We start from the raw sequence: 27,477 nt of genomic DNA on the forward strand, positions 1-27,477 counted from the left end.
ATCAGGACATTTGCTACTTCCTGCACATCCACCCGGGGGCTGTGACTTCCTTGAGTTCAGGGACCAGCTTTTCTTCATCTCTTTACCCAAGACAGTTCTTACCACGGAATACACCATTGTCAAGTGTTTGCAGGATGAGTAATACCTGCGTAGAGAGAAAACCCACAGTTGCACATTTTGTATCACAGGGATAAGCTCACGTGTGGGAACAGGTGAAGTGACCCCACCTAGGGGGGCCCCTCAGCGACAATGTGCCCCAGAAGCTTCCCCAGGGAAGAAGAGGGAGAAAGGGCATATCTGGGCTTCAGGTGTCTTAGGCCAGTCTTTGGGGAGCGGAAGCCCACTCATTCCATCGACAGAGTGAGACCAAAGTCACAGAAGCCACCAGAGAGCAGATTGGGGGCTACCTACAAATGGGATGATAGTCCACTCTGTCTAGAGGGACTCAAACACGATGGCGCAAAGATATAGAGCAGCTCTTCAGCTGCTACAGGTTTCTCTCCTGCGAGTCTGCTTTTAAATAGGTGAAAATCACCTTTCTGGCTTCAACGCACCTGCCCCTGGAGCCGCGGGGCTTCCCAGCCTGCACAACCGGCAGTGTCCTCAGGGGGGCAGCAGAGGGTCATGGCTGGAGCATCTGCGCTGGGGGTTGGGCTGGCTCTCCCGCCAGGGCCCCCGGCCATCCAGCGGGAATTAGGTTTAAACCGATTCCTAGAGTTCCCATCTGCCAGCTCCTATTTTAAGGAGCCAGAGGATCTCACGTATACTTCAAGGATTTCCCTGTGGGCCCTCTCGGCCTGGGCTGGCAGAAAAATAACCGCAGCCACCACTGTCAGTGGTCGAGAATTCTTTCCTTGCCAGCACCCCCACGTGGTCTTGGCAAGGACCCCCCCCAACTCCACCTCCCCGAGCCTCAGTTTCCCCACGGAGACAGTGAAGAGCTAGGTGATTCTAAATGCCCCTTCTAGCTCTAACTTCCAACAGTTCTAAACATTTTCTGAAAATGTGGGGGCTGTTTGGATTTTTACATTTTCATTAACTTAGGGGAGCTCTTGCCTTTGGCAACTAAACGTGGGCACTTGTCATCCGCCTCTGCAAGGATGAAATCATGAGCCGCTGTAGATGCTGACCGTTGACACCCCTGAAAGGAGTTCAGGGTGGAGGCCAGGAGGGAGGCATTCATGCTCCGAGAAAAACAGGCAGAATAGGCCTTTAGATACATATTTTCAGGAGATTTTACGAGCTCAATTTGTGCATCTCCTCATATCTAGAAAAGCACTCAAATTCTTCATGGAGATGTCTGCTCCTCTCGACTAGAAGTAAGCTTCTGCAAAAATGTGTGCTCGGGAGTTCCTGCTGTGGTGCCATGGGTTAAGAATCCTCCTGCAGCAGCTTGGGTTGCTGTGGAGGTGCAGGTTTGATCCCTGGCCTGGTGAAGTGGGTTAAAGAGCTGGCATTGTCACAGCTGCGCTGAGGCTCAGATTCAGTTCCTGACCCGGCAACTTCCATGTGTCTTGGCTGTGGTCATAAAAGAAAAAAAAAATTATGCATTTGACCCCCCCCCCCAAATCCCCCTTTTATGGAGCAGTTTCTCAGAACTCTCTGAAATGCTGCCTCCTCATTTCTCTCCAAATAAAACTTAACTCACAACTCTCACGTTGGAAAAAAAATAATGAATTATTTTCAAAAGCCCCAGATCATATTCAGACCTATTTCACCTACTCAGCAGCAAATCCTTTGAAACAAAATAAGTGATAAATAAGCTACGAAACTGTTCTTTGAAACGGACCTGTATAATTTCTCATTCCTTTAAGGCCATTTTTTTTTTTTTCCTGCTCTTTTTTTTTCTTTTTAAAATAGGCCGATTCCATGACCAAAAAAAAGATTGTACAGAGTGACTGTTTTGGGAGAGTGGGTGCTGGCGGGGATGGTGTAGGGAGGGGTCCGCTTGTCCACAGGTTGGACTGGGTGACCTGTGACGTGGGTGGCATCTTTCTGGATCCTTGCGTGCGCGCGGGTCATGCCCACTTTTGGTGGGACCATCAGCCGTGACTGTTTAGGGACCTTCCCCTAAATACGCTGTCTGCTCACGTTCTGCAAGAAAACCACACCTCGGGGCCCATGAGTCCTGGTCCACGATGTGTATCTCCCCCGTTTGAAATAATTGGATTTGGGGGGACCGTGTCAAGACCCCCCAGCCTGAGCGTGGTTTTCCACGTGGTGGGCTTCTCACTGGGTGGCGGGGGGAGCACCTCCAAAAGCCCCCTTACCTCCCGTCTTTCCAAACCCAACCCCAGGGCCGTGGTCCGGGTGAAATGCTGCCGTGGAGTTCCAAACTACATCGCTTACATCTTTTTTTCTTTTCTTTTCTTTTCTTTTCTCCCCTCATTTTCTTTTGGTCTTGTTTTATAGTTTTTGTTCCTTTTTTTGTTTTTCTCACTAGCATTCATTCTGTGGCCTTGATGACGTCACTGAGCCAAGACCTCGGGTTGGTATCCTTTCATTTTCACTGATAAAAGTGGTGACGTTTCTAAAAAGGAGAGCCTCCCCCCTTCCCATGCCCTCCCCAGCTCTGACTGTAACATTCCTTGAGAGGCGAGATGCCCTGGAAGGTGACCTTGTGACAGATCTCTCAGGGTCAGGCTCCCTGGGCCGGGGCTCCCAGGGGTGGCTGGTGAGTTCCCCCACGGGGAGGCAGATGGGGGAGCTCTCTGGGAATAAGGTGGGACCACGACAACCTGGATGTCCCCCCGTTTTATTGTCTCTTGAAAAGGGGGTTGTGGTTTTCTTTCCCCAAAGGCTTTTCCCTTTTGGCTTCGGGTTTTGGTGTGCTCTCTATTGCCCGTGGGTCAGGAAATTCCCTGTCTGGTCCAGACCAGAGTGGGCTTCTGGGGTCAGGGGTCTGCAGGTGCAGGAGGCTGACCCGCAAGTCCATGAGCTGCATCCCAAATGCCCCAGAAGCCGGTGGAAAGAGCCTGGCCGCTCCCCTTCCTCCTGCCTTTGACCCCATGCCTGGTTTCAATGCCGTCTGGGCAGCTGGTTCCGCTCTGTTCACTGGGCCCTGCGTGCCTCACCCTGAGCTCCCGCTTTGGCTCCCAGGCCTCCCCTTTCTCCCTCTTCTGACTGCTCACCATGGATGGGGCTGTGTCAGGGCCTCTAGAGTTCTGACCCTGAACCCAGTCCGAGTGAGGTCCTGTGTGCCCTGGGGTGGGGGTGGGGTGGGTGGGCTGTAGCCCCCAGACTAAGCTCTGACGCTGCATCCCACCTGCCTGAGGTTCTTGTGGACGCCCTGAGCCCCAGCCCTGCACCCAGGAGCCTTTCCTTGCAGCCTCTGTGCCCCAGTCCTAGGGCAGCGCTGGGCACATGGTCGCTGATCATTCAGGGCTTGGGCAGCAAAGAAAGGACTTACCAGGGCTCACCAGAGGGGGAGTGGGGGTCCCAATGGGGGGTCAGGGAGTGGGTTCTAGGGAATAGGCTGCCTTAACCCTGCTTCCTCTTTCCCCGGATTGTCCAGCCAGAGAGTCAGGGCAGCAGTGGGGACCAGTGAGGGCAGATAAGCCAGGGAGTTCTCCAGTCATTTTAATCCTTGGTTCTCTTGTCTTTTCAATTTTTTTTTTTTTTCCCTTGTCCAGGATAGAAAAAGAGCTTACGGAATACACTGACTCCTATGGCAACCCCAATCCCACTCAAACCAAAATTCAACGGCAAAACAAGCTATTCCAAGCCCAGAGACTGAAACCAGAATTTGCGGATACTTGACAACAGTTCAAAGGGGAGGCATTTAGGATGTATGGCTGGGTCCTGCCTAGGCTGAGCTTGGGAGATCTGCAGGGACAATGGGGAATTTGTCAAGCTCAGGGCCACGTCGGAGTCCCCACTGTGGCACCTTCAAGAGCCCGAGGGGCAGAGACCTGAATACCAGGAAACTAAGTGCAATTACTAGAAACCGAGTGATTGGAGAGCCACTGCACTGTCTGGGGACAGGCCTGCATCCTCATCCCTGCACGGCCTGCCTCCCCTGGCCGCGGTGCGTGTGTCTGGCTCGACACTGTGTACATATGTCTCCATGAACTGTGTCCTGTGCATCCCAGAGTCTGTCCGCCAGAGTGACTTGCACATGTCCCTGTGATCTGAACCCAGAGTCAAGCCCCACTCAGCAAACCCCTCCAGATCCGTGTGCAGCTGGATTCAGCAGCTGGCGGCAGGAGAGAGGGCTGGAGCCCGTGGATGGTGGACCCCAGGACCTCAGATTTACAAGGGGGACGCCACGGGCTCCATCACTCTTGTGGGTGTGACACAGTGAAAGCTCCAGAACCTTGATTGCACCTGAGGCCGCCGTAGAAGGAGGGCTGAGAGGTGGACGTGGTCCCTGACTACCCCACGCTCGGGCTGTGTCCCATTTTGGGTGTAATTTGCAAGGGGCTGGTGAGGAAGAAACGCCAAGTTGTGGTGCACCTGCGGGTGCTCCTCCTGCAGGGGTCTGAAACCAGGTCTGCTCTCTGAAAACCTCAGACAAGAAGGCGGCACTTCCCGATCTCAGGTGCTCCGCCTCTGAACCAAGCCTCCCAGGAGAACGGGTGGGGTGGGGCAGCCAAGGAGAACAGGACATCAGCTGATGGGAGCCAAGCCCAGGAGGGAAGCCCAGAGAAGAGAAGTTACTTTTGGCTGTTGTCGCTGTTGTTATGCTAGGATGAGCCGGTGAGTGGGGGAACATGTCCAGGAGAAGGCACCCACCTGCTCATATGACCGTCCTCTTCCCAAACTTTTGGAAGGAAGGCCTTTGGAATCAAAATAGATCAAGTGAAATAGAATACAGTGAAGAAGGAAAAAGGCTAGCCACATCTGTGTTGGAAAAAGCAGCCAAAGGCAAGGATGGTTTGATCCCAGCCATGGGAAGAGGCACTGCCCTGTGCCTGTTGGGCTACAAGAGCAATCCTGCAATTTCTAGTGAGAATAACCTGCGGACAAAACTAAAACGACAGCAATTTAAGCCACAGAAGGAATCATGGGAAGAAGGACTCCAACAGAGGTGCTGAAAGTTCTCAGAAGGACAAGTCCAAGGATGGAGAAGGACACGACACTCAGCACAGAAGGGGCACCCAGCCACCAGCCTGATAGGGAGGGATGTTCAAACTGAACCAAAGCATTAGAGGGCTCTAAGCAAACATACGCCCAAGACAGCTGAGAAGTGACCATTTTCTTTTGACATCTAAACCCAAAGCACCCCCACACCAGCCCCCATGACCTTCCCACGTCTGGTGACCCAAAGCGAATGTCTGATGTCTCTGCTTGAAAAATGCAGGCATCTGAGCACTCCAGGCAGCAATGGCCATGTGGAAACACACAGTGTGTGACCATGAAAAGCACATCTGCTTTCTCTGAGGCCAAAGAAGCACAGAGAAGCCTTGCTTTGCTAACTTAGCAGCAGAAGTTTGGAGGGCACGCAAGGGTCTCTGGGAAGCTGGTCCACAGCACAGTGCCCACCCTGTCCCTGATGCAGGAGTGTGGGCCCCCTGCCAGCCTGCCCCATGCTTCTGTCTTGGCTCCTTCACCCAGACAACAGGATGCAAATGGCAGTGGCTTTGAAGTCAGACTCATTCCCAAACCAACCACTCCCCAGCAGTGGACACTGACAAAGTACTTGATGCTCTGAGTCTTAATTTCTTCATCTGTGGAATGGGGGTGATAGCAGCTCACCAGTGGTCTTCGTTGGGTACCACTAGGCAGGAGAGGAGCAGCCAGCATCCAACACACCTTTGTGGGAGTCGTCCTCAAGGGAGACCATACAGCCCACAGGGGACCAGGGACCTTTCTCTTTGGCCCCCAGGAGATAGTTCAGGTGTGAGGGAGGGATGCTCACACAGGATGCACAGGACCTGCTCAGCTTAGAAGCTCCAGCTCCCCAAAGAGAGCCAGCAAGTCTTGTGACAGTTCCAGGTATGGCTTCCAAGGTTCCTGCCCTGGACAAGCCCAGTCACAAAAGCCACTGTACTCAGGGGGCCTCAGAGCTCTGGCGCCCACCAGGTGCGTTCGCATGTCTCATTTGTCACCCACGGCCCCCTGTGCCCAGGTGAGCCCCACCGCTCAGGCTGCTGCGGTGGTCATTGCCTAGCAACACAGGGGCCCTTCTGTGTAGGCGTGGTTTCCAGGGCCAAGGGCTGCAGACCCAGCTGAAGCCAAGCCATTTTCTCACCTAGAGAGAAGGGCTGGGTCCGTCCTTTGCCACCACGCTCCTTGCAGATCTGGGGGCTGGAGAGCCCAGGTCAGGTTCCTGACACGGGGCTGCACTCTATGCTGCCTCCATGTGCTCTCTCCCCTCCCCAACCTCACTCCCCCTCCCTCTCCCCCATACCTCGCACCCCCACAACCTCTGCCTCCCCACTACACCTCCTACACCCCCTCCCTCCCCTCCCCAAAACCTCTACCTGACCCCTCCCTCCCCTCCCCCTCCCACACCTCCCCCCCCACTCCTCTCCCTCCCCTCCCCCTCCCCCTTCACTCCCACACCTCCCTCTCCCCTCTCCCCCCTTCCCCACACCTCACACCTCCCCCCTCCCACCTCCCCTCCCCTCACTGTCCCCCCTTCCCGTCCCCCCTTCCCCTCCCCTCTCAGTCCTGCAGACAGGGGCAACCAGTGAGGCAGAGAAGGGCAGAGGGGTCCAGAGGGCAGACTGTGCCCTGTCACTGCCATCTGGCAGCTGCGTTGGCCTGGAGAGCCACCAGCCCTGCGGGGGACCAGCCATCCTCTTCGCCCCGGTTGGGCCTTCCAGTTCTAAAATGGGAAAAGCCCGGGCGCGTGGCCGTTTTCCCGCCTCTGCACGTGCTGGGTTGGACTCACTTGGGTGAAATGCAACAGGGGCTTGTGTCTGAGCTGACACCCGCTGACCAGGCGCGCAGGGCCCACGGGCTGGGGCTAGGCGGGGGCGCAGGGGCACCGTGCAGCCTGGGTCCCTGGCTCTGGGCACCTGGAGAGCTGCCCTCTGGGTTTAGCGGCCCCTCAGCACTTTTCTTGGCTCAGTCATCATTCCCTTTCCGTCCGCCGCCCCTGCCTCCCTCCTCCATCCTCACGTCCGCAGTTGAGCCCCAGGCCCCGAGCTCCTGCTCTCCCCTCGCCTTCCAGAACCAGCTTGTGATGAGCAGAAATCCCGCCCGATGCTCCCCGATCAGAAATGTATGTCTGCTTCTCTTTTCTCACATTTAACCAGAACCTGCTAGAGGCCTGCCAAGCTGAGGGTCCCAACCAGCCAATTTGGGGTGCTCCCCCCAGGTGGTCTAAGAACCCTTGGCAATTCCAGCTTGGGGGCACAGCTGCGGTCTCCAGACCCCCCGTCTCCCCCCCACCTGCCCTCAAACCCCCTCCCCACCCCCTCTCCGGGGCTGCGAGTCCTATCTGAAGTGGGGACCCCATGTCCCTTTGGGGACTCACCGAGGCTGCCAGGGGTGCAGGGTGCGGTCCTTCCAACAGCCCCCTGGCCCTCTGTCCCCTTATCCCAGGTCTCCAGCCCTGAGAAGCCCACCAGGGTAACAATCCGATGCCAGGCCACGCTCCTGCCCTTCTCCCTCCGACTCAGAGGGTTCCTTGCAATGAATCCCACAGTCTTAGATACTTATCAAAAGGTGTCTGAAGACACTCCCCAGGCAGCAGCCCTGCGGTGCAAACGCCTGTTACCTGTCCTGGAGGGCGAAGGGAGGCTGAGCCTTCCCCTGGGCTGTCCCCCTAAGAACAGGCTAGAATCCCCACTTCCTTCCTCCTTGCAGGCCTGGCAGGTGATTTCCAGGTGGTCACTCTACTGCAGACAGCCCTCCAGCCGTCTTCCTGTTCTCGGGCGCTCCTTGTGGCTCATGTCTCCAGGGCTCACGGTGCCAGACACCGGACCTGGCACTTGAGAGCTGCCAACAATCTGCCAACAGCAGGGAGGGGACTGCTATTTGTCTCCTTTTGCAAGGGGCTGAGTTAATCGCCTAAGATCTTGGCACATAAGAGGCAGAGCTGGACACAGCCCAGGCAGGTGATCTGGAACTGCCCGGTGTTGCCTCTGCCCACCACCCAGCATCCTGCACACTGCACTCTGCCTGTGTGCCCGGCCCCGTGCAGCATTCTTTGCCTACAGCCCTTTGTGTATGACTTAGCAGCTCCTTGCGCAGGTACAGTTGTTACTGCCCACCCTACCTTTTACGAGAATTTAAGTGATTTGTCCAGGATTCCACCCAAGAACCGCCTGAGCGCTGAGTTGCTCCATGGCGCCCCCTCTTGGTCGATAACCCACTCTGCCGCCTCTGATTGTTCCCCGTCTACCCCAAGGCCCCGAACCACCCGCCGCTGCTGGGGAAAGATACTTTCCACCCCATCTTCTCCCAACCAGACAACATCTCCACTAAGATAGACAAGAAAGAAAACACTTTTATTATCAAATGAGCGTGAAACCAGACTTTGATGTGCCTGACAGGCCATCTGCTAAGAGATTTGCAAAGACAGAAAGGAATATCGCCCCTTTTTAGCCAAGGGGATAGAGCCCATTCGGACGCAGCCTTAGGATAGACAATCATTTGTTCTCAAGTAAGAGAACTTGACAGCACCGCTTATGACACATAAATCACCCTAAATCCACCTGGCCATCGGATGGGCCCTCTGTGTCTGCTCATTTGTTATATATAAAAGAAAATTGAATTCCTTCTGGCTTTGTGACAAAAGGTAGTTTTGCACCTTGGAGCCAGGGGACCATGAGGTTAGGCTTCTCCCACAGCCACTGGGCGAGGGGCTTTCCTTTTCCTCCGATATTTACAGGCCCATGAGATGGTTCCCAGGACCCTCGGAAAAACATTCCTGGGTCTGAAAACGCAACAGGTTTATTTCGCTTTTAAGTGGATTGACATGTATTTCTACGAGCTGAAGAGAGAACACAAAGTTTTCCAAAGTCTGTGTTCTAAGACAAGGGCTGGGGGAGGCTCCTCCGTCATTTTTAACGGGGAGAATCAAGCCTGTTATTTTATTTATTTATTTATTTATTTATTTTGTCTTTTGTCTTTTGTTGTTGTTGTTGCTATTTCTTGGGCCCCTCCCGCGGCATATGGAGGTTCCCAGGCTAGGGGTCGAATCGGAGCTGTAGCCACTGGCCTACGCCAGAGCCACAGCAACGTGGGATCCGAGCCGCGTCTGCAACCTACACCACAGCTCACGGCAACGCCGGATCGTTAACCCACTGAGCAAGGGCAGGGACCGAACCCGCAACCTCATGGTTCCTAGTCGGATTCGTTAACCACTGCGCCACGACGGGAACTCCAAGCCTGTTATTTTAAATGTCTATTTCTCCCTGCACCGCTCTGCCCCGGGCCTATTTCATTGCATCCTTCCGTGGCCAGCTGCCTCTGTTCTCTCCTCCTGCAGCCCCACAGGGCTGCATCCTCAAAGTGAGATCCAGCCAGGCCCCTCTCTGGCTCGGAAACCCTCCAGGGACGCCCCCCTCCCACTTCTCATGCAGAGATGTAGAGCACAAGCCATCAAGGCCCCAAGTTGCCTTCTGTCCCAGGTCCTCGTCTCTGCCTTCAGTGTATCCACCTGGCGAGCTGAACCCATTCCTTTCACCTGTCCTGACTCTGTCTTGGGGCGTTGGTCCCGAGGCCCCCTCCACCTAGAGGAGGCTTCCGCCCAGCTCCGCCAGCTGCGATGGGTCATTCCTCAGCTGTGTCCCCAGGCTCAGGCTCCCCCTGCCCCGACCCCAGGACACGTTTTCTCAGGTTCAGGGTCTTGGTGCATCTCTCATCCCTCCAGTTTGGGGGTCAGGACCGGATTTGCATCCTGACTCTGCCACTTTCCATCTGTGGGACCTGGACAAGCTCTCGGCCTTCCAGAGTGTCCATTTCATCATCTATAATGTGGGCATGATAAGACCCAGCTCCTAGGGTTTCCAGGAGAGTGGGACCAGGCAAGGTGAAGTGACCGGACACAGGGCTCACCCCTCTTCCCTGCGCCCCAGTGAACGCCGAGCCTGAGAGAGATGTTTGCTGCACTCAGGGACCATTTAGAACGTGAATTATTACCAGGTGAAAACTCAAGTGTCGCTACTGAGAATTTATGACACTCTGATGGTCCTGCCTAGAAATCTTATTTTCCTTCTTTGTACATTATTCAGTTGCTCGTTCCAAGTGACTCTTCTGCCCTGGGTGAGCGCTGGCATGGCTGGCTGGTAAAGCGAGAGGGTTTCATTCATATTGTATGACGTTTGCGCAAGTGAAACCCGTTAATAATGCACCTGTCCTTGCCCTCCTCCAAGGCTATTTTCCTGCCCAATCTGAAGGCACGGCCGCCACCTCGAAACCTCCAGAAAGTCGATGTTGCAAATTCGCTGCATTTGATTAAGTCTTGGCTGGCGAACTCCGTACAGGATGGAGCCAGCCGCCAAAGGACGGACTGAAAAACGCTTCAGCTACGTTGTCAGAGCCCCCGGCGGCGGCGGTGGGTTTGATGTCGTGAACGTGGACGTGAAGATGGACGCGGCCTGGATCTTCCAGGATGCAGAGGATGCTGGGAAGGAGCCGGGACGTCTTCCAGAGGAAGCGGCCCGAAGCCCAGGAGTGGACACGAGGACACGCAGGAAGCAGCTGGAATCCTCGGAGCAGACGCTGCTGGCAGCTGTGGACAAACACGTGATGTCGGAGTCCGGGCGGAGGAGCAGGTAAGTACACCCGCCGGACCTCTTCTTTGTGTGGGCAGTGCATCCCGGGGGCATCCTGGCTGTGTTAGAACGGGGTGTCCAACTGCTTCTCCGGCCAGGGATGCGAGCAAACCCGCGTTCCGTGACCTGCCCACCGCAGGCCCTGGCTCTCAGCGCCTTCTCTGTCTTTCCATCCTCTGCGCCGCATCACAGGGGCTGAGCCTGTTTCCCGGGCTCCCTTGCTCCCTGGCTTCCATCGGGGTCCAGCCACTGGGAGGCGCCAAAGGGAGGAGGAAGGGAGAAGCAGGGGCATTGTCCCCTGTCTTCTCTCTGGGGGACGTCTCTGACCGAGGCTGCCATTCATTCATGCTTGTGGCTTCCTCTGTGGGCCCACTCCTCGGTGGTCCTCCAGCCACAGGGGCGGAAGTGGCTCCCAGCAGTTGCTAAGCCTGTGGCCGGTCACCTCTGTCTGCCTTTCAGTTCCTCCGTCATCTTCGTAGCAGAGTCTCTGTGTTGGGTTCTCACTGCTGAGCCTCCTGGCCTGGGCTCTCTCTTCCTGATGGAACCGACATGGCCCAGAGCTTGGGCATTTGTATCCAGATCTTTCTCCAGAGCCTGTGCTTTTTTTAATACTAGTAGAATGAGGTGGGAACTTGAATACATATATCAAAGGAGAAACAGGACCGCTCAGGACCCATAACAAGGCACCACAGCCTGGGGGAGGCGGGTGTGTGGTGCTTAAACAATAGGTCTTTATTTTCTCGTGCTCCTGGAGGCGGGAAGTCCAAGATCCGCCTGTGGGCAGGGTTGGTTCTTCCTGAGGCCTCTTTCCTTGGCACGGCCACGTTTGCCTTCTCGTGTCTTCCTGGGGGCTTCCTTCTGCTCGTGTCTTTGTCCTAAGGACTTGTAAGGACAATGGCTGTGTTGGATTGGAGTCCATTGTAAAGCCCTCATTTTAACTGAGCTACCTCTTTAAAGACGCTCTCTCCAAACACAGCCACCTTCTGAGATCCTGGGGTTAGGACTTCCACATATGAACTTGGAGGATGGCATTGAGCCCCAAATATAAGTGTTAGGGTTGAGAGCTGGGGAAGGAAGGGCCCCAGCTCTGGAGCGATAGTAATATAACCCACACATGGTTGTACATGACGGTGCAAACCAGAAGCTCCCCAGGCCTCAGACAGGTGGGTGGGAGACCCCTGCCAGAGGAGACCCCTCCTTGTGGGAGAGAGGCAGCCAACCTGGGGGCCCCGTGAGTGATGGAGAGGAGGGGCCTCTGTGCCTGGAGCCTGGGGTGAGGCCATCCTGGAGGGGTATCCGGGACCTGGCTGTGGTTGGCAAATGTGGGCTGTGTCCTCAGTTCTCTGAAGTTCTTCCTGCAGAAGTGGGGCTCCAGGTGGGGAGCCTGGATCTGTGGCAGGGGTTGGGGGGAAAAAGGAGTCAGGGTTTATCAAGAGCCTGTGGTGTGGGGCCTGGCACGGGCCCTGCCATACACGCTTCCATCATGGCTCTCTGGACCCCGGGACCCACAGAGTGATACGAAGCCCTTTTCCAGATGAGAAAACAGAGGCTCAGACGATGAAATACATGACTCAGGGTCACCAAGAGCTGAAGCCAGGGGCTGAGTGCGTGGTTGTGAATATAGATTTCAGGCTAATTTTACCGTGGGCTTGGTCTGGCTGGGGAATGGTAAATGGTTCATAATGTACATTGGATTCCGCTTCAATTAAATAGTTAATATTTAAAAGTATAGACTGCAAAACTAATGCACCTGCTTTGTTAGAAATTTGAGCAAGAGAACCCAACTCCCACCTTATAACACTATCACTGTTGCAAATTCATTTCCAATCTAAATGCAACAAAATTAATGAGAGCTGCATACTTGCTGAGTGCTTGCTCTGGGCCAGGCACTGTTTACAGGCTCCACAGGTAGTAACAGACTTAATCCTTAAAATAGCACTGAAACCCAAGTAATGGGGTTACTCTCCATTTCTGGATGCGGAAAATTGAGGCGCTGCCTTCAGCATCTTCTCCACGGTCACACACGAGGGGCGCTGTGACTCGAACCACGAGGGGTGCTGTGACTCGAACCCAGCCTGCCCCGTGGTACCTGCAGCCGTGAGGCACTGATTCAGCCTGGTGGATGCTCCCTGGGGGAGTCTTCTTGTTTCATGTCTCTCTTTGTAGCAATATTGTTTTTAACTTGTCATTAATGGTACTTCACGGTCTAGTTCCTATTTGTGAGTGTACATGATTCCTATGGCTGCTACAACAAATTACTGAAAATGTGGGGCCTTCAAACAACGCGGATCCGCTGTCTTTCAGCTCCGTGGAGACAGGGGTCCCAAAGCAGCCTCACTGGGCTCTGGCCGCAGGGTCCGAAGGGCCGGGCTCCCTCTAGAGGCTGCAGGAGGAATCGGCTTCTGCCTTTTCCAGCATCTGTAGCCTCATCCCTTGGCTCCTGGCCTCTCCCCATCTTCAGGCCAGCAGGGGAGCATCTTGCTTCCGCGGTCACGTGGCCTCACCTTCTGGGTCAACTCTCCCTCTGCCTCCCTCTCAGAAGAGTAATCGTAATGGCCATTAGGCCCACAGATAATCCAGGATAATCTCTCCGCCGCAAGATCTTCAACTCAGTCACAGCTACAGTCTCCTGTGCATTTTAAGGTAACTTCCTAGGTTCCGGGGAGCAGGGCGTGGATCTATTTGGGGAGCTGTTATTCAGGGAGATCAGTCATTTTCTGTTTAGTTTAAGTATAGGGATAACACCAGAATTAAATATTGTCTGAGTCTCAAAAACTAAACAGGGAGGCTTTTCTTTTCCCATTCAGATGTCGCCACATCTTAGAATCCATCAGAAGGTGCTCTGCCAGGTCTCTGATTAACCTGGGGCCACTGCTCTGGTTCAGTTTGGAAGGAACTTGATGTTAATCCACACCAGAGGGCACCCTCCCTTCTGTCACTTTAGAGACCCCACCTGCTCCCTGGGCCTCAAAACTAGAGCAGGTGAGGGGCCTCTTAGCCTTATTATTGTCAGTACCGCATCGTTTTATTTAATCTTCACGATAACCCTCCCTCTGAGCAAGGCGCAAGTGCCTCTTTTACAGGTGAAGATACCGAGGGCCATGGTGGCAAAGGAGCCCAGTTAAAGCCTCATGGCTGGTAAGTGGCAGAGCCAGGAGGCAGAGCCGGGTCCTTACCCAGGGAAGCAGAGTCTGACCCGGATGAGCTGGGTAAAGCAGTGAGGATGGGCAGAGCTTGTCTTCGGAGGCTGAGAACGCACTTCCCAGGGGGCTTACAGTGCTCTGTTATAGAAGTAAGACTGGCACATTAAGGGGACTTGGATTCTGGGCACAGGCAGGAGACACAGTGAGTCTGTGTGGTTCCTCCTCTCCCGGTGGGACCGCTAGGCTGACATTCCCTCTGATCACGCGTGCTTCTCTTTCTAAACAGCTGCCGTCAGGGTTCCAGCCTGGGCATGACCTTGCCTGTGACTCAAGTTCAACATGTCCCCGAGATAATACAAAAGACTTCAGGTGGCTTAGCCAGCCCTAACTCTTAGGCCATTTCCAACCTCTCACTTTTGTAAGGAATTCTGAGATTCATTTTTTTTTTTTAATTGGAGAAAACTTTTCCTGCATTTCAGACATTTCCTTAGATGAGATTTGCAAGAGGTTAACTCAGATGGGAGGCAGCAGAGCCCAGGGTTAAAGGGTGCGTTTGGGAGTCACGCACCCTGAACCTTATAATGCTGTGTGACCTCAGGCAAGTTGCCCGGCTTCTCTGATCTGAAGTTTCCTCCCATGTGACGGAGGAGAAAGGGAACCCAGCTGCAGGCTGGTAATGGGAGGATTGATTGGGACAATGCAGATGTTTGGTTCAGGCCCAGCCCTTCTGAGCTGGTATGGCCCTAACTCAGGATTACTGGTTTAGAGAGAAGAACGCTCTTAAGAGTCCTGGTGCCTTATTATTCAAAAGAGGTCTCTGCAGTATTTTAGATCATCTTGAAAATGATAGGTATGGATATTTTACAAGATGTCATTTTGTCAGAATGTCAAATTGGCCAAAGAAGAGAAGGAAAAAAAAAAAGACTGATCCCGGGGTTTGCAAAAACTTGAGGCCATATTTTCTGCATCCCAAGTAAGCATCTTCCTGCTTCACTGCTGCAGGATTCAGGAGCTGGAGCTGTCGGAGAGAAAACTCCTCCAGAAAGTTGACCAGCTGAGCACCCGTGTGTTCCAGGAGAGAAGTGCCTCTCTCTGGGCCCAGGAGAAGCTGGAGGTGTTGCAGGGGGAGCTCGCCAGCCAGGTACGAGTCCCTTTGCCTTCTTCCCATTTCCTGCTTCTTGCCCCAGCAGGGCCCCCCCAGGTGTTTGCAGGTGGCAGCAGCTGCTGTTGAGCAGAAGCAGTGGGCGGGGGTGGGGGTGGGGGTGGCGCCTGGGGGAGCTCACCCAGATGGGGTAGGAGGGCCCTAATTCTAACAGCAGGCAGGGGCCGCTGGACCTGGGCAAGGTCACGTGGCCTCCCTGGGCCTCAGCTGCCCCATCTGTAAAATGGGCCACCTGCCTGGGCAGCCTCAGGGGGTGGGAGGAGGAGCTGTGCACGCACTGGGAGCTCTGGCCAGGGGTTCATTTCTGTGGACTTGGTGCCTGACATCAGGGGAGCCAGCTCTGATTAAAGGACAAGGAGGTGACGGGTGCGGGGTCTCTGCCCTCAGGAGCTGGCACACAAGCAGGGACACGGATGGGAAAGAAGTAACTCCCAAACCAGATGCTGGGCCATGAGAGACATGGAGCCACCCTATGCCCGTGCTTGAGGGCGGGGGGGCTACAGAGAACTGGGCCATGTGAGCTGGGCCTTGCGGGAAGGGCGTGCCAGGATGGGGAGAGCATGGCAACGTGTGGAGGTGTGGCTAAGCATAGCTGGACCAGGGCCGAGGGAGACTCGACAGTGCCAGGGAGGACCGATCGCCAGGGCCGTAGCATGAACTGAATTCTGGAGGCAAGAGGGAGCAGGACTTCAGGGGACCTTAGCGGGAGAGGCTCAAAGTCAGGGTTTGGGGTTATCCCTTGAACTGCATGGGACAGAGAGATGGCAGTGGCGGGGGACAAGTTAGAGCACTGCTGAAAAGGAGGTACATGGTTAAAAGTGTACATTCTGGAGGAGGCTGCCTAGAGCTGACCCCTGGCTCTGCTGCTCATGAGCTGTGTGACCTAGGCCAAGCGACTTAACCTCTCTGAGCCTCAGTTTCCTCATCTGTGAAATGGGAATGATATCATACCCATTAGATTAGCTTGTGTGGGTTGAGGGAATTACTGCCTGCAAAACACTCATAACAGGGGGCATTTAAATAACACTAGCTGCTTTCGTAATTATTAGTCTTTATTGAAATATTCCAGGGGGGAGATGAGGGAAGCTGATGAAGGCTGGAGGGCAGGGTTTGGCGGGCGGCTGCCCGCATGCCGCAGGACCCAATGATCACGAGAGGGATCTTGCTGTGTCAGTAAATTGCTACTTACAGTGCATTTGGACAGCCATGGTCCAACTGCAGGTTGACGCCTGTCTGTGGGTTGTGAAATCAATTCTGTAACTCACAGGCAGCCTTTAAAATTGGAATTGACTAGGAGCTAGGAAAGGTCATCCTGTTTCGGAAGGGCAGTGCTGTTTCGTGAAATTTCGGTTTCGGTTATCCGTGCGCGCATGCGTATCACAGGGCCTGTTTGTGAAATGTGCGTCTTGCCGTGGGAAACGGTCCAAAAAGTGCGAAAAACACTGGATTAGCTGGTCGCTGAAATCGAAGCATGGAAAGATAAGGTCAGTTCATCTGAAATTCGTCTGTGAGATGCCAGGGAGACAGGCGAGTGTCGTTTTTCCGATTTACATCGAATTTCCGGTGCGGAAAGTTTATTTGCCTCCTTGGTTCGCAGCACGTCATCCATGTCCAAGTAGACCTGTCATTTTCTTTTTTTTTTCCCTTTTTTCTGGGGGGGCACACCTTGGGCATATAGATGTTACCAGGCTAGGGGTTGAATTGGAGCTGCAGCCGCTGGCCAACACCATAGCCACAGCAACACCAGATCCGAGCCACGTCTGAGACCTACACTGCAGCTTGCAGCAACACCGGATCCCTAACCCACTGAGTGAGGCCAGGGATCAGACCTGCATTCTCATGGATACTCGTCGGGTTCTTAACCTGCTGAGCCACAGCGGGCACTCCTCAAGTACAGCTTTTAACCCGAGATATAATAGTGTTATGTGAGATTCCACCATCAAGAATGTAATCACTAGAGTTCCCTGGTGGCTCAGAGGGTTAAGGACCCAGTGTTGTCACTGCAGGGGCTTGGGGTCACTGCTGTGGCTCCAGTTTGATCTCTGGCCCTGAAACTTCCACATGTCACAAGTGCAGCCAAAAGAAAAAGAATGTAGTCTCTCCGTGGAAAATCCTTTTTTTGAGTCGTGCCTTATAGACATGTAAGATTTCCCAGGTAAGGAGACACAGCCCTGCAGTCACCAGAGGTTACAGTGTGATGAGCAGAGCACGAGGGCAACAAGCAGGGGAAATACTGTGAGCAAGCTCGGAGCGCTGCAGGACCTGCAACTGCATGGCACCCCCCCCCCACCCCGTTCTCCTGTAATTTGGATGCTCCTAGGGACCTCCTGTCACAAAACGGCATATCCAGATGAGGGGCAGAAGTTCAGAATAGTGGGGGGGGGGCCTCAGGGCCCCTCGGAGACCACTTGACCCAGCTCCAGCCCAGCCCAGACCCTCTGACCCTCAATCTCTAGCGAGAGCTATCTGCACATCAGAGCACATTTTGCAGGAGTGCATGAACTCTGCCCTTTGTACCTGAAATGTGCTAAATGTCACTCTGCCCTGTTGCTGTCAATATGCGCACTAATCATTTGCATACAAAGACACCTCGTTTCTGTGGTGACCTCTGGGGGTTCCCAAAGGCGATAAAGGCAAACCCATCCAGGCAGATGGAGCAGATGGAGCAAGGCGCTCTGAGCATCGTGAATTAGAAGGGTCACGCCATCGGGCAGACCCCAAGCAATTTTCCTTGCAGGGAATCTAACTCTAATTTTATCTGCCCCAATTCCCCCCAAAACATGCTCTCAAAGACTGCCGAGCTGTCTCAAGTTTCCTCTTTCACATTTGCTCTTGCATGCTTGTTGTCTTCTGCAAGCTCTTGTGGCCATGGCGGTGACTGAGTAGCGGTGACTGACACTAGCGGTCGAGCGAGAGTTTAACGTGAAGGCGCTTCCACGCATTGGCATACATTAATTCTGAAAATTAGGCAAGGACGCCTGTTTTTGCAGTGCCTGGTTCACCCTGGTCCCGCCCGCAGCTCATGGGAAGGGGGGGCAAGGTTTCAGAACGAGGAGCTGTGTTCCCTGGACAGGCAGGGGCCAGAGCAGAAAAAGAAATTCAACTCCCTGGAGGCTCAGCGACCTTGAGCCAGGTAACCTCATGCAGGTCATTTCTGAGTAGCTCCACGGGTTGGGGGGTGGGGGGTGGGGGGCTCGTATTCACAGTTAAGAACAGCTGCTTGGATCCTGGAGGTCATGGTCAGCTGACCCTTACTGGACCAGGCGTTAACCCTTTAGGCACTGGGAGACGGGGAGGTCTGGCAGGTTCTGGCATGGAAGTGGGGACACTCAGGGTTCCAAGTGGCAGCTTTTTACACACTGGTGGGGGTACTCAGTGTTGGAACCAGTGGTGCGGCCCTCCGCGTGTGCCTGCCATCCTGCCCGCGGCACAGTTTCCATTCAAGGACTAGCTCTGGAGTGGGCAGGACCCCCTCCCCCCGCCCCGCCCCAGGGGCAGGTGAGCGAGGCACTGCCTCCTCGCCAAAAAACAATCATCGAGATAAGATAAATAGATTCTGAAGCAATGTTTTAATGCACAAACTAATGCAAAAAGAAAAAAGAAAAAAGAAAGAAAGAAAGAGCACGCCGAACGACAAAATATCGGTTTCAAATAAAGATTCTCAGTGCGAGCGACCGTGTCCCCGGGCCGCCTTCCTGACGCCCGCCTCCACCGCCAACCTGTAGGTTCGGGAGAAGGAGCGCGCGGCCCGGCGGCAGCGGTGGCGGCTGCGGCGGCTGCGGGAGCGGTTGCGGCGCAAGGACGAGGCGCTGGGGCGGCAGGCGGCGGCCCTGGAGCGCGGCCGGCGGATCCAGCGGCGCCAGCTGCGCCTGGTGCGCGAGCAGGAGCGCGTCCTGCGGGCGCAGGTGCAGCGGCTGGAGCTGGACGTGCGGCGCCTCTGCCGCGCCGCGGGTCTCCTGCTGGCAGAGCTGGACGCCCCGGCCCTGGGCGGCCTCCGACCCCCGGCCCCGGCCAGTCCCCAGGGCGCCCCGGAGGAGGCCGCGGAGCTGCGCGCGCTGCGGGCGAGGGCCGAACGCGGCGAGCGCGAGCGGGACCTGGCCGCACGCAGGCTGCGGGAGCAGCGCGCCGTCGAGCGGCGGCTCCGCGGGCAGCTGGAGGAGCTGCGCTGCTGCCTCTACGGGCTGAAGCTGTCGGAGATCGGCCTGCAGGGCCAGGTAGAGGAGCTCGCCCAGCAAAACAGGAGCCTGCGCCAGGAGCTGGGAGCCCAGGCCCCCACGGAGACAGCGCTCAGCACGGCCCCTGCGGGTCACTGTAGCCTGGTAAGTGGCCGCAAGCCAGGACACGGGTGATTTTCTGCTTTTCTCTGTCTCATCCAGCCACTTGGTCAAGGTACGGACTCCTTCGTTTCCCAGGCTTCCTCTTCATCTATCCCTCCACCCAGCAGCTGGTCCATCCCTCCTTCATTCTGTCCACTCACCCACCTGGTGTCACCCATTCGCCCACACAACTTCGCTCCCCCGTTCATCAGCCCAGCCACCCCATCGCCATCCCTGCTGCTCCTCCCCCATCCACCTGTCCACCCGCTTGTCTACCCACCTTCCGTCATCTCATTCACTGTACCATCTGCTTGTCCATCTCTCCTTCCTGCCGCTCTCCAGGCAGCCAGCCAGCCAGCTACCCTTCAGCCCTCATCATCTGCTCCCTCCTGTCTGTTCATCTACCTACCACTTACCTGGTCCCTGCCTGTGCCAGGCCCTATGCTGGGTGCGCTTCTCCATGTGCAGTAGTAAGTATTACTTCCTGTGATGGCTTGGGATCCACCCCCGCCCGGGGAAAGCAGTCACCCTCTCCTTGCCCACAGCTCCGAGGGTGTTGACCGTTGCCGCTGGCAGGGTCTTCTTGTGTCCTTCTTTAGACTGTGAGCCCCTGGAGGGCAGGTCCGGGTCAGTTGGGCTCTGTAGCCCTGCCCCCCCCGCAGCAGCGCGCAGGAAGCCCCCAGCCCTGCGCTGTGTAAGGCATGCAGGGCTGTGTCCTTTTCTGGTTCTGCTACTTCTTTGCTGTGTGACCCTGAGCAAGTTTCTTAAGCTCTCGGAGGAGAGGGCAGGCTGGACACTTAAGCTATCAGCTTCCTGATGGAAGAGGAAAAATTTACATTTAATGCACTCCTGCCATGGGCTTGGTGCCCTGTGTTTTCAAAGGCGTTTCATTTAATGCTTGTAAAACTGTGAAGCTGGTGATATTCATACCCCGGCTCCCGCAGAGGAGGAGGCTGAGGCTCAGAGAGGCAGTGCGCTGACCTGTTGTCACAGCTTGGAAGGGACAGAAGTGGAAATTGATCCAAATGTATTGTGAGTCCAGAGGGTTCTGTTTCTTCTGCATCAGGCTGTTTCCCTGTAAGGAGAGAGTTAACTCTGCTTCCTCAGAGAGATCAAGATCCCACTAGGCAAAAAAAAAAAAAAAAAAAAAAAAGAGTTCCCATCGTGGGTCAGCAGTAATGAACCCTACTAGTATCCATGAGGATGAGGGTTCCATCCCTGGCCTCGCTCAGTGGGTTAAGGATCCAGCGTTGCTGTGGCTGTGATGTTGGCTGGCAGCTGCAGCTTCGATTGGACCCCTAGCCTGGGAACTTCCATATGCTGCAGGTACAGCTCTAAAAGAGACCAAAAAAAAAAAAAAAAAAAAAAAATCCCATTGGGTTAATTTGCATTTAAGGGGAAAAATCAGGAAGCCACGTTAACCCAAAGAAGATTGCTCGTTAAAAAAAAAAAAAAAAAAAAAAAAATCAGGAGTTCCCATCGTGGCTCAGTGGTTAATGAATCTGACTAGGGACCATGAAGTTGTGGTTTCGATCCCTGGCCTCGCTCAGTGGGTTAAGGATCTGGCATTGCAGTGAGCTGTGGTGTAGGTCACCGATGTGGCTCGGAGCCACATTGCTGTGGCCTGATGTAGGCTGGCAGCTACAGCTCTGATTAGACCCCCTAGCCTGGAAACCTCTATATGCTGCAGGTGCGGCCCTAAAAAAACCAAAAAAAAAAAGATTCAAATGTACCTTTGGACCTGGACAATCTATTCCAAATTAACTGGACCTTTGAATACTCTAGGTTTTCTCAGGATAATGAAGGCTCTCCTGCCTAGATTGTTTTAATAATGAGTTTATCCGTGGTCATATTTTATCTTTTTAGTATTTCATCCTCCTCGTGTCCCTTCTGCGTGTCCTGTGTGTTCTTTCTCCGTTATGTTCATCAGATAAAAAGAAAACAGTGTACCTTTGATACTGGCACCGTGCTGTAATTTTGGAAAATAAATCGTGTAGAGATGGAAATTGTCATTTAGAGTCCTTTCTGGAATTTTCCTAAATGTAAGACTTTCATGTAGGCAGTCGGCTTCTGTCCTTATTCTCCCGACTTCTCCGTCTACCCTGGCACTGCTGCGCTTTCTCTTATCTAAGGCCAAGAGTGAATACCTATATAGTTTAGAGACACCTGCTAATGTTTTGTACATTTTATGTTCTCTCATTTAATCCTGAGAACAGCCTTGCAAGCAGGATGCTGTCATCCCACTAAATAGATGGAGAACCTGAGACCCAGGAGGTTCAGAGACTTCACCCCAGGCCCCCAGCCCAGGAGGAGCAGGGCCAGCAAGGAGACGTGGGTCAGATCAGGGCTGTGACCCTGAGCTGCTGTCCCCTTGGGACACGGGGGCCAGAGGTGGTTCTTGAGGAGCTCGGGACATGTCCACGGCTGCATTCAGGAGCTTCTGTGCCATCAGCTACAAGCTCCTCGTTGACTCGCATCTGTGGCCTTCTCCATGTTTTGTGCCTTATCATTTAAAGGCCCTGGGCCCCAGGAGACCTGCATCTCACACAGGGCCCGTGTTCTCAAGACCTTGCAGGAGGCTGCTGGGCACAGTTCTGATTCTCTCGAAAGTTCCGTAAATGGCTCAGAGTGTGATCCCCAGCCAGTTCCGCCTCCAGCACGGGGAGAAGCCAGCTGATCCTCTCACACTCGGGAGCCACACGCGCTTGGGTGAGATGCTGCACGCCTAACGTGCCAGGCAGGCGGGCCCCCGCGTGGGCAGAGGCAGGGGCGATTCCAGCTCAGCGCTGCCTCTTCCTGGCCGAGCTCCCTTCGGGCAGGTTACTAACCCTTTCAGTGCCTCGGCGTTCCCAACTGTGAAATGGGAACCCTACTGAGACCCGTGTCGAGTGCGATCCCGAGGATGAGATGAGACGGTCAGGGAAGGCTCTTAGCACAGTGCCTGGTCCCCAGGAAGTGGGGACCAGTCGGATTTGGTTTCTGCCCCATCACTGTCACTGTCACCACACCCCTTCCCCATCCTCTCCTCCTGGGCCCCACTCATCCTGGGGGAGGGTGAGTAGAATCAGGCGACCACACGGCTTCCCTCATCGGTTCCTCTTTCTTGTCCTTTTGTTCTGAGTGCTTACCTTGGACTGGAGCGGGTTAAACGTGGCTGCGATTTGTGCCCTCTGATCTTTGGGAGCTGCTGGCAGAAACACAGGCTGATGGGGCCCTGGAGTGGGCGGCACCTGGGGACACCAGCTCCCCCGTCACAGCGGCCCGTGGGCCGGGAGGGACAGAGAGCACTGCAGTGGCTTTCCGGGCAGGGCTGTCCCCAGGTGTGGTTCTCTTGGCCAAGGGGCTGAGAACCTCTGCCTGGTTTCAAAGGTCGGAAGTCAGCCTGCAGGGGCAGGTGAGGTGGGCGAGGCCCAGCCTCCCCCAGCTTGGCTTCATGTGAATTCGCAGCTGCGAGACCCTGGTTCCAAGTAAGGACACAGTCTCAGGTACCGGCCCGAGGGGGTGGCAGTTAGAACCTGGTCCTATCTTTTAAGAGACACAATTCTGTGTGTGGAGTCCCCCATGCCTGCGGCCAGCGATGGTTGTCTCCCCTCCCCCTCCCCAAGCCTGGCCTCCCCGAGCCTGGGCTCAAATCCCTGATGGCCCATTGTCCTCAGCACCGCTGAAGGCTGGGGGGCGATGGGGCCTCAAGCCGCTTCGGGGGTCATCCTTGGAAGACCCCAGAGCAGGGAGGTCAGCCTGACTGCAGCCTGACAACATACCCGGACTCCTGTCACCCTCTGGGTCTGGGCCAAGGCCACACCCGTCCTGTCCTGTGTCACCTTCCTTTACTCCCTGCAACCTCCACCCGAGTGCCCTGTCCTTCAGGACAGGCGCTGTCCCCTCTGCTTTCTGTCGCACCCCCGGCTCCGGCACCGCGCTCAGCCCATGCGGGAGCTCAGTAAATATTTATCAAGTGCAAAGGGGGAGCAAGAAAGGGGCAGCCGAGTCTCTACGATGGGGGTGCCCAGGGTGGGTCGAGACCCCCTTTAGGCTGTGAGGCTCAGAGGATGTAGGTTCCCACCATCTATGACCCTGCGACCTTGGGATGTCCTTTGGCCCCTGCGAATTCCGCCGGGTGAAGGTGCAGCCGCCCTTGTGGTCTCCCGGGGGTGTCCGAGTGAAGAGGCTGGGAGTGCAAGAGCCCTTTAAGATGGAACAAAGGTCGGGTGACCTTCTGGCAGAAAGTGTCCTCGGTCAGTCACCATCCCGGCTCTTAGGAACCTGAGACGGCGGCCCGTATGCAGCCGGGCTGCAGGCGTGTTAGGAGCAAGGGCTGCCTCTGGCCGTCGGTGTCTGTGTGTTTCTCGCACGGTTTGCTCTCCCTCCCGGGCCCTGGGCTCCCACCTCCTTGCCAAGGATCCCTCCGAGGGGACGGGGCCCGGGGGTGACCGGCTTCCCGCTGCCAGCAGATGCCGGCGGTTCTTCCCGATGGAGGCAGGCAGCGCCCGGCCTCTGTGGGCCGGGGAGCCTTGCAAGTCCTTCCACTTTGATGCCTCGATTTTCTTATGGAGCCGAGAGAGCCGTCGGGGCCATGAGAGGTTCCTGTGGCTGCTCTGGCAAAGGACCCCAAGCTGTGGGGTCTAAACAACCGTCCCGGAGGCTGGAGGTCCAGGATCCTCAGCAGGGCCGTTTCCTCCCTGGCCTCCCTCCGGGGCTTGAGGGTGGCCGGCTTCTCCCTGTTCCCCGTCGCCTTCCTTCTCTGCGTCTCTGGGTCCAAATGTCCCCTTTTTATAAGGACACCAGTCCTGCTGGATGAGGGCCACCCTAATGAGCTCATGGGAACCCAATTAATTACACCTGCAAGGACCCCATTTCCAAATCAGGTCATGTTCTGAGGTCCTAGGGCCGGGGGTAGGACTTCAACTTAGCAAAGTCTGGGGGGACAGAGTTCAACTTATGACAGGTAACCCTGGATGCACTGCTCTGAGGCCCCATGAGCTAGCAGAACTGTCTGCTCCAGTTCCTCGATGGCTTCTTTGCTGGCCTCATAGGGGTACAAATGACCCCCATGTGAACTGGCCCCGACTCAGATGCTCTACGTCTATGTCACCTCATTTTGTCCCTCAAGTCAGCGGCCTTCGAGGGGGGCAGTATTTCACCTCCATTTTACAAATGTGGGAGGGGAGGCTGGGAGCGTCCTGGGTCCCACAGATATTAAGGGGGGGGCAGGATTCGTGCCCTGGGGGGCACCCCAAGATGCACTGGTGAGTCCCACGCTCTGCTCCACCAGTGAATACTGATGAGTGGCTCTGTAATCAGTATTTAATGGGTGCCCACTGGGTACAACGAGGTGGCCTTGGACCTGAGCTGGGTACGGGACTGGGAGGTAAGACAAGACCCCTGCCTGCTCAAGATGACAAGACTGTCTTGGGGGGAGAGGGTGGAGACAGAGGAAGAGAGAAGGGGCCTGACAGTATGGGGTCACTGTTGGGGACCTTGGTGTTTGGAAAGGGAACAGACCCAGGGCCACCAGGTGTGTCAGAACCTTCCAGGCTGTCCTGCTCTCACAGGGCACCAACTGCCCTAACTCTGAGCATCTTGGAGTCAAAAAGGGCCACCTTGAGTGGAAGGAATCTTCCAGAGAGGGCCCTGGGGAGATGGAAAATGCCAGCCAGTCACTGGCTCATGGGGGAGCATCGCCTGCAGTTTTAAAATGAAAATGCTAGAACCTGTTGGTAAGACTACTGTGAAGCCAGACTGTCCCCGGGGTCTTGGTCTGGCCCGTGGCCTTGGCTGTGGCCGTGCGAAATCGAACCCAGAGCTCCGAGAGCCTGGCACGCATGCGTGATGTCTCAAGGCTGCGGGTGCCTTTCCAAAGGGGTGGGACCAGGGGGCTTAAGAGCCAGGGCAGGCCTTCAGCGCCTTTATCTGGATGACCATGAACCCCAGTGATCTCCCTAAGCCCCCAGGGTCTCCATCCTTGGGCTCCAGCTCCACCTCCGACCACGCTGCTCAAGGCCCCCACTGCCCCAGCCAGAGTTCCAGGGTCACGCCCACCCCTTCCTCCCACCCCGCCCGGCACCCTGAGCTCCTGCAGGCCCCCAACGAGGCCAGGCTCTTCCAGCTCGCTCGCTCGCCTCCCCTGAGTCTAGAGGCTTCTGCTGCCTGCTCCCTCGGCCCCTCGCTGAACCCCTGCTTCTTTTTATCCATCTGGGGAGAATGTCGCTTCCTCCAAGGAGACTCTCCTGAGCTGTCAGCTCGTTCCCTTCTCGGTGACATGACCCGCCTCTGGTGGCCCTGATTCTCACTGTGCCTAGCATGGCTGTCCCGCCGCCGCCACCGCCCCCAGCTGTGCCCTCCCCATCACCACCAGCTGGATCCGATTCAGCTTGAAATCCGAGCCTCAGGCTTGGTGAGCAAGTGACTCAGTGGCTCAATGGCCACAGGAAGATGGCTGCTCCACTGCCAGGGGAAACGGAAACTTCCAGCCGAAGGGGTCGCCCCCAGGTGGCGATGCTGGGAAGTGAGGCCTGGAAACCGGGAAACCCTAGGGAGGCCTGGCCCCAGGGATCGTGCACCACATAGAAAACCATCAGGCACTACGAGTGCACCTTCACCCCAGCCGGTCCTGATGTGCTCTGGCACGGCCGTGATTTCCGGTGAGAGTTATCATTGGGAGAAGATGTTTTATTTGCTTCATGTTTATGAAGCACTTTCCTGAACAGAATGTCATTAGCCCTGGAAGGTAGCAACTGGGGGAATCAATGTTTATGTCCCCAAGCCCCCACTGGAGGCACATGACTTGCCCAGGTTGGCACGGTTGGCAGTTTCTAGAACAAGTGGCTTGGAGCCCAGGTCCCTGGAGGAATGGCCATTGCAAGAACAAATGGTGGGGCCTGGGGAGGAGTTTGGAGTGGGGGTTTTTGGTCAGAATCCAGGTGAGAGAAAATTTTAAGGGACTGTGATGTGTCCCACGAGGAAGGCTTCTCTGCAGATGTGTCTGGATGCGATTAGCAAGTGTGCCCCGGGCACCGTGCATGCCCCAGGGGCTGGAGAGGCAATCCTGCCCTTCAAAAGCTTATCTGGGTACAGACATTGGAGCAGAAAAGGCAATTGAAGCCATGACGGCTGCGGCAGGGGACAGCCCAGGGGGCTGTGCCCTGGCCTGGAGGGTAACAAGGAAGCACATATAAAGGGATGAAAAGTCACTCTCATGATGTCAGCATCGGGCTGTCATCTCAGAGCGGAGGTCAGGCTCCCAGTGACAGGGCGGCAGGAATGCTGGACGCTGGGGCTCACCTCTCAGCCCCTGCGGCGTGTGGAGAGCGACCCCTGGTGGCAGATAGGAGAATCTTTTCGTTGTTCCCTGAGTCCAGGCGGCCCCTCCTTGCTCTGAGCGTGCATCTGTGCAAACCTGTATGTCACACATCTGGCCCTCACTCTGGCAGCGAGCAAGGGCTCTGAAACTGCCAATACTATTAAAAAAAAAACATAGGCAAAGGTCACAAATGCACAAGTGAGAAAAGAAATGCATATGGCTAGTGGTCTTACAACAAATGTCAGTTCCATTACCTGTAAAATGAAGACACCTGAGCAAAGGCTCAAGCTGCCATTTATTCTGAATATTTGCCTAATATTAAAAGTACCTCCACACTGTTTCTAGTTGGTAAGAAGTGGAAACAAACCAAATGTCTGATTGGAGGGCCCTGATTTGTTAAGCGAAGCCATTCCTGAAACACCACGTTGCGGAAGAACGTGTTGCGAAATGATCCTTTGACACCATCATGTGAAACATGCAGAAAAGCGCACATCGGAGTTCCCGTCGTGGCGCAGTGGTTAACGAATCCGACTAGGAACCATGAGGTTGCGGGTTCGGTCCCTGCCCTTGCTCAGTGGGTTAACGATCCGGCGTTGCCGTGAGCTGTGGTGTAGGTTGCAGACGTGGCTCGGATCCCGAGTTGCTGTGGCTCTGGCGTAGGCTGGTGGCTACAGCTCCGATTCGACCCCTAACCTGGGAACCTCCATATGCCGCGAGAGCGGCCCAAGAAAATGGCAAAAAGACAAAAAAAAAAAAAAAAAAAGCACACATTGACCTTGTGTAGAAATAGCCTTTTGGAAGAATTTCAATGGCCAGTCTTAGAAAAAAGCCCAGAGGGGTATATTCTAACGCATTCTTTGTGTCTGGATATCACTGTATGCCT

The 27,477-nt window shown here is 55.3% G+C and overlaps 2 protein-coding genes across 9 annotated transcripts in view; both read left to right on the forward strand.

Moving 5' to 3' along the window:
* JAKMIP1 (janus kinase and microtubule interacting protein 1) overlaps positions 1–4,270 on the forward strand; it is a 141,135-nt gene extending 136,865 nt beyond the window's left edge. For 5 of the 6 annotated variants that reach the window (XM_021100977.1, XM_021100982.1, XM_021100978.1 and 2 more), the window contains 2 exons: positions 2,444–2,488; positions 3,633–4,270. In XM_021100977.1, the coding sequence (XP_020956636.1) occupies positions 2,444–2,488; positions 3,633–3,662 (75 nt within the window). In that variant the 3' untranslated portion in view covers positions 3,663–4,270. Of the gene's footprint in view, positions 1–2,412; positions 2,489–3,632 lie in introns of all 6 variants that reach the window. The other variant, XM_021100981.1, reaches the window with a different exon arrangement.
* C8H4orf50 (chromosome 8 C4orf50 homolog) overlaps positions 4,263–27,477 on the forward strand; it is a 66,322-nt gene continuing 43,107 nt past the window's right edge. Inside the window, exons 1-3 of one of the 3 annotated variants that reach the window (XM_021100975.1) lie at positions 4,263–6,024; positions 10,272–10,673; positions 14,819–14,957. In XM_021100975.1, coding sequence (XP_020956634.1) covers positions 10,384–10,673; positions 14,819–14,957 — 429 coding nt within the window. In that variant the 5' untranslated portion in view covers positions 4,263–6,024; positions 10,272–10,383. The remainder of the gene's footprint in view (positions 6,025–10,271; positions 10,674–14,818; positions 14,958–27,477) is intronic. The other 2 variants (XM_021100974.1, XM_013978516.2) reach the window with 2 other exon arrangements.

Source organism: Sus scrofa, chromosome 8 (genome assembly GCF_000003025.6).
Source record: "Sus scrofa isolate TJ Tabasco breed Duroc chromosome 8, Sscrofa11.1, whole genome shotgun sequence".
Lineage (NCBI taxonomy): Eukaryota > Metazoa > Chordata > Mammalia > Artiodactyla > Suidae > Sus > Sus scrofa.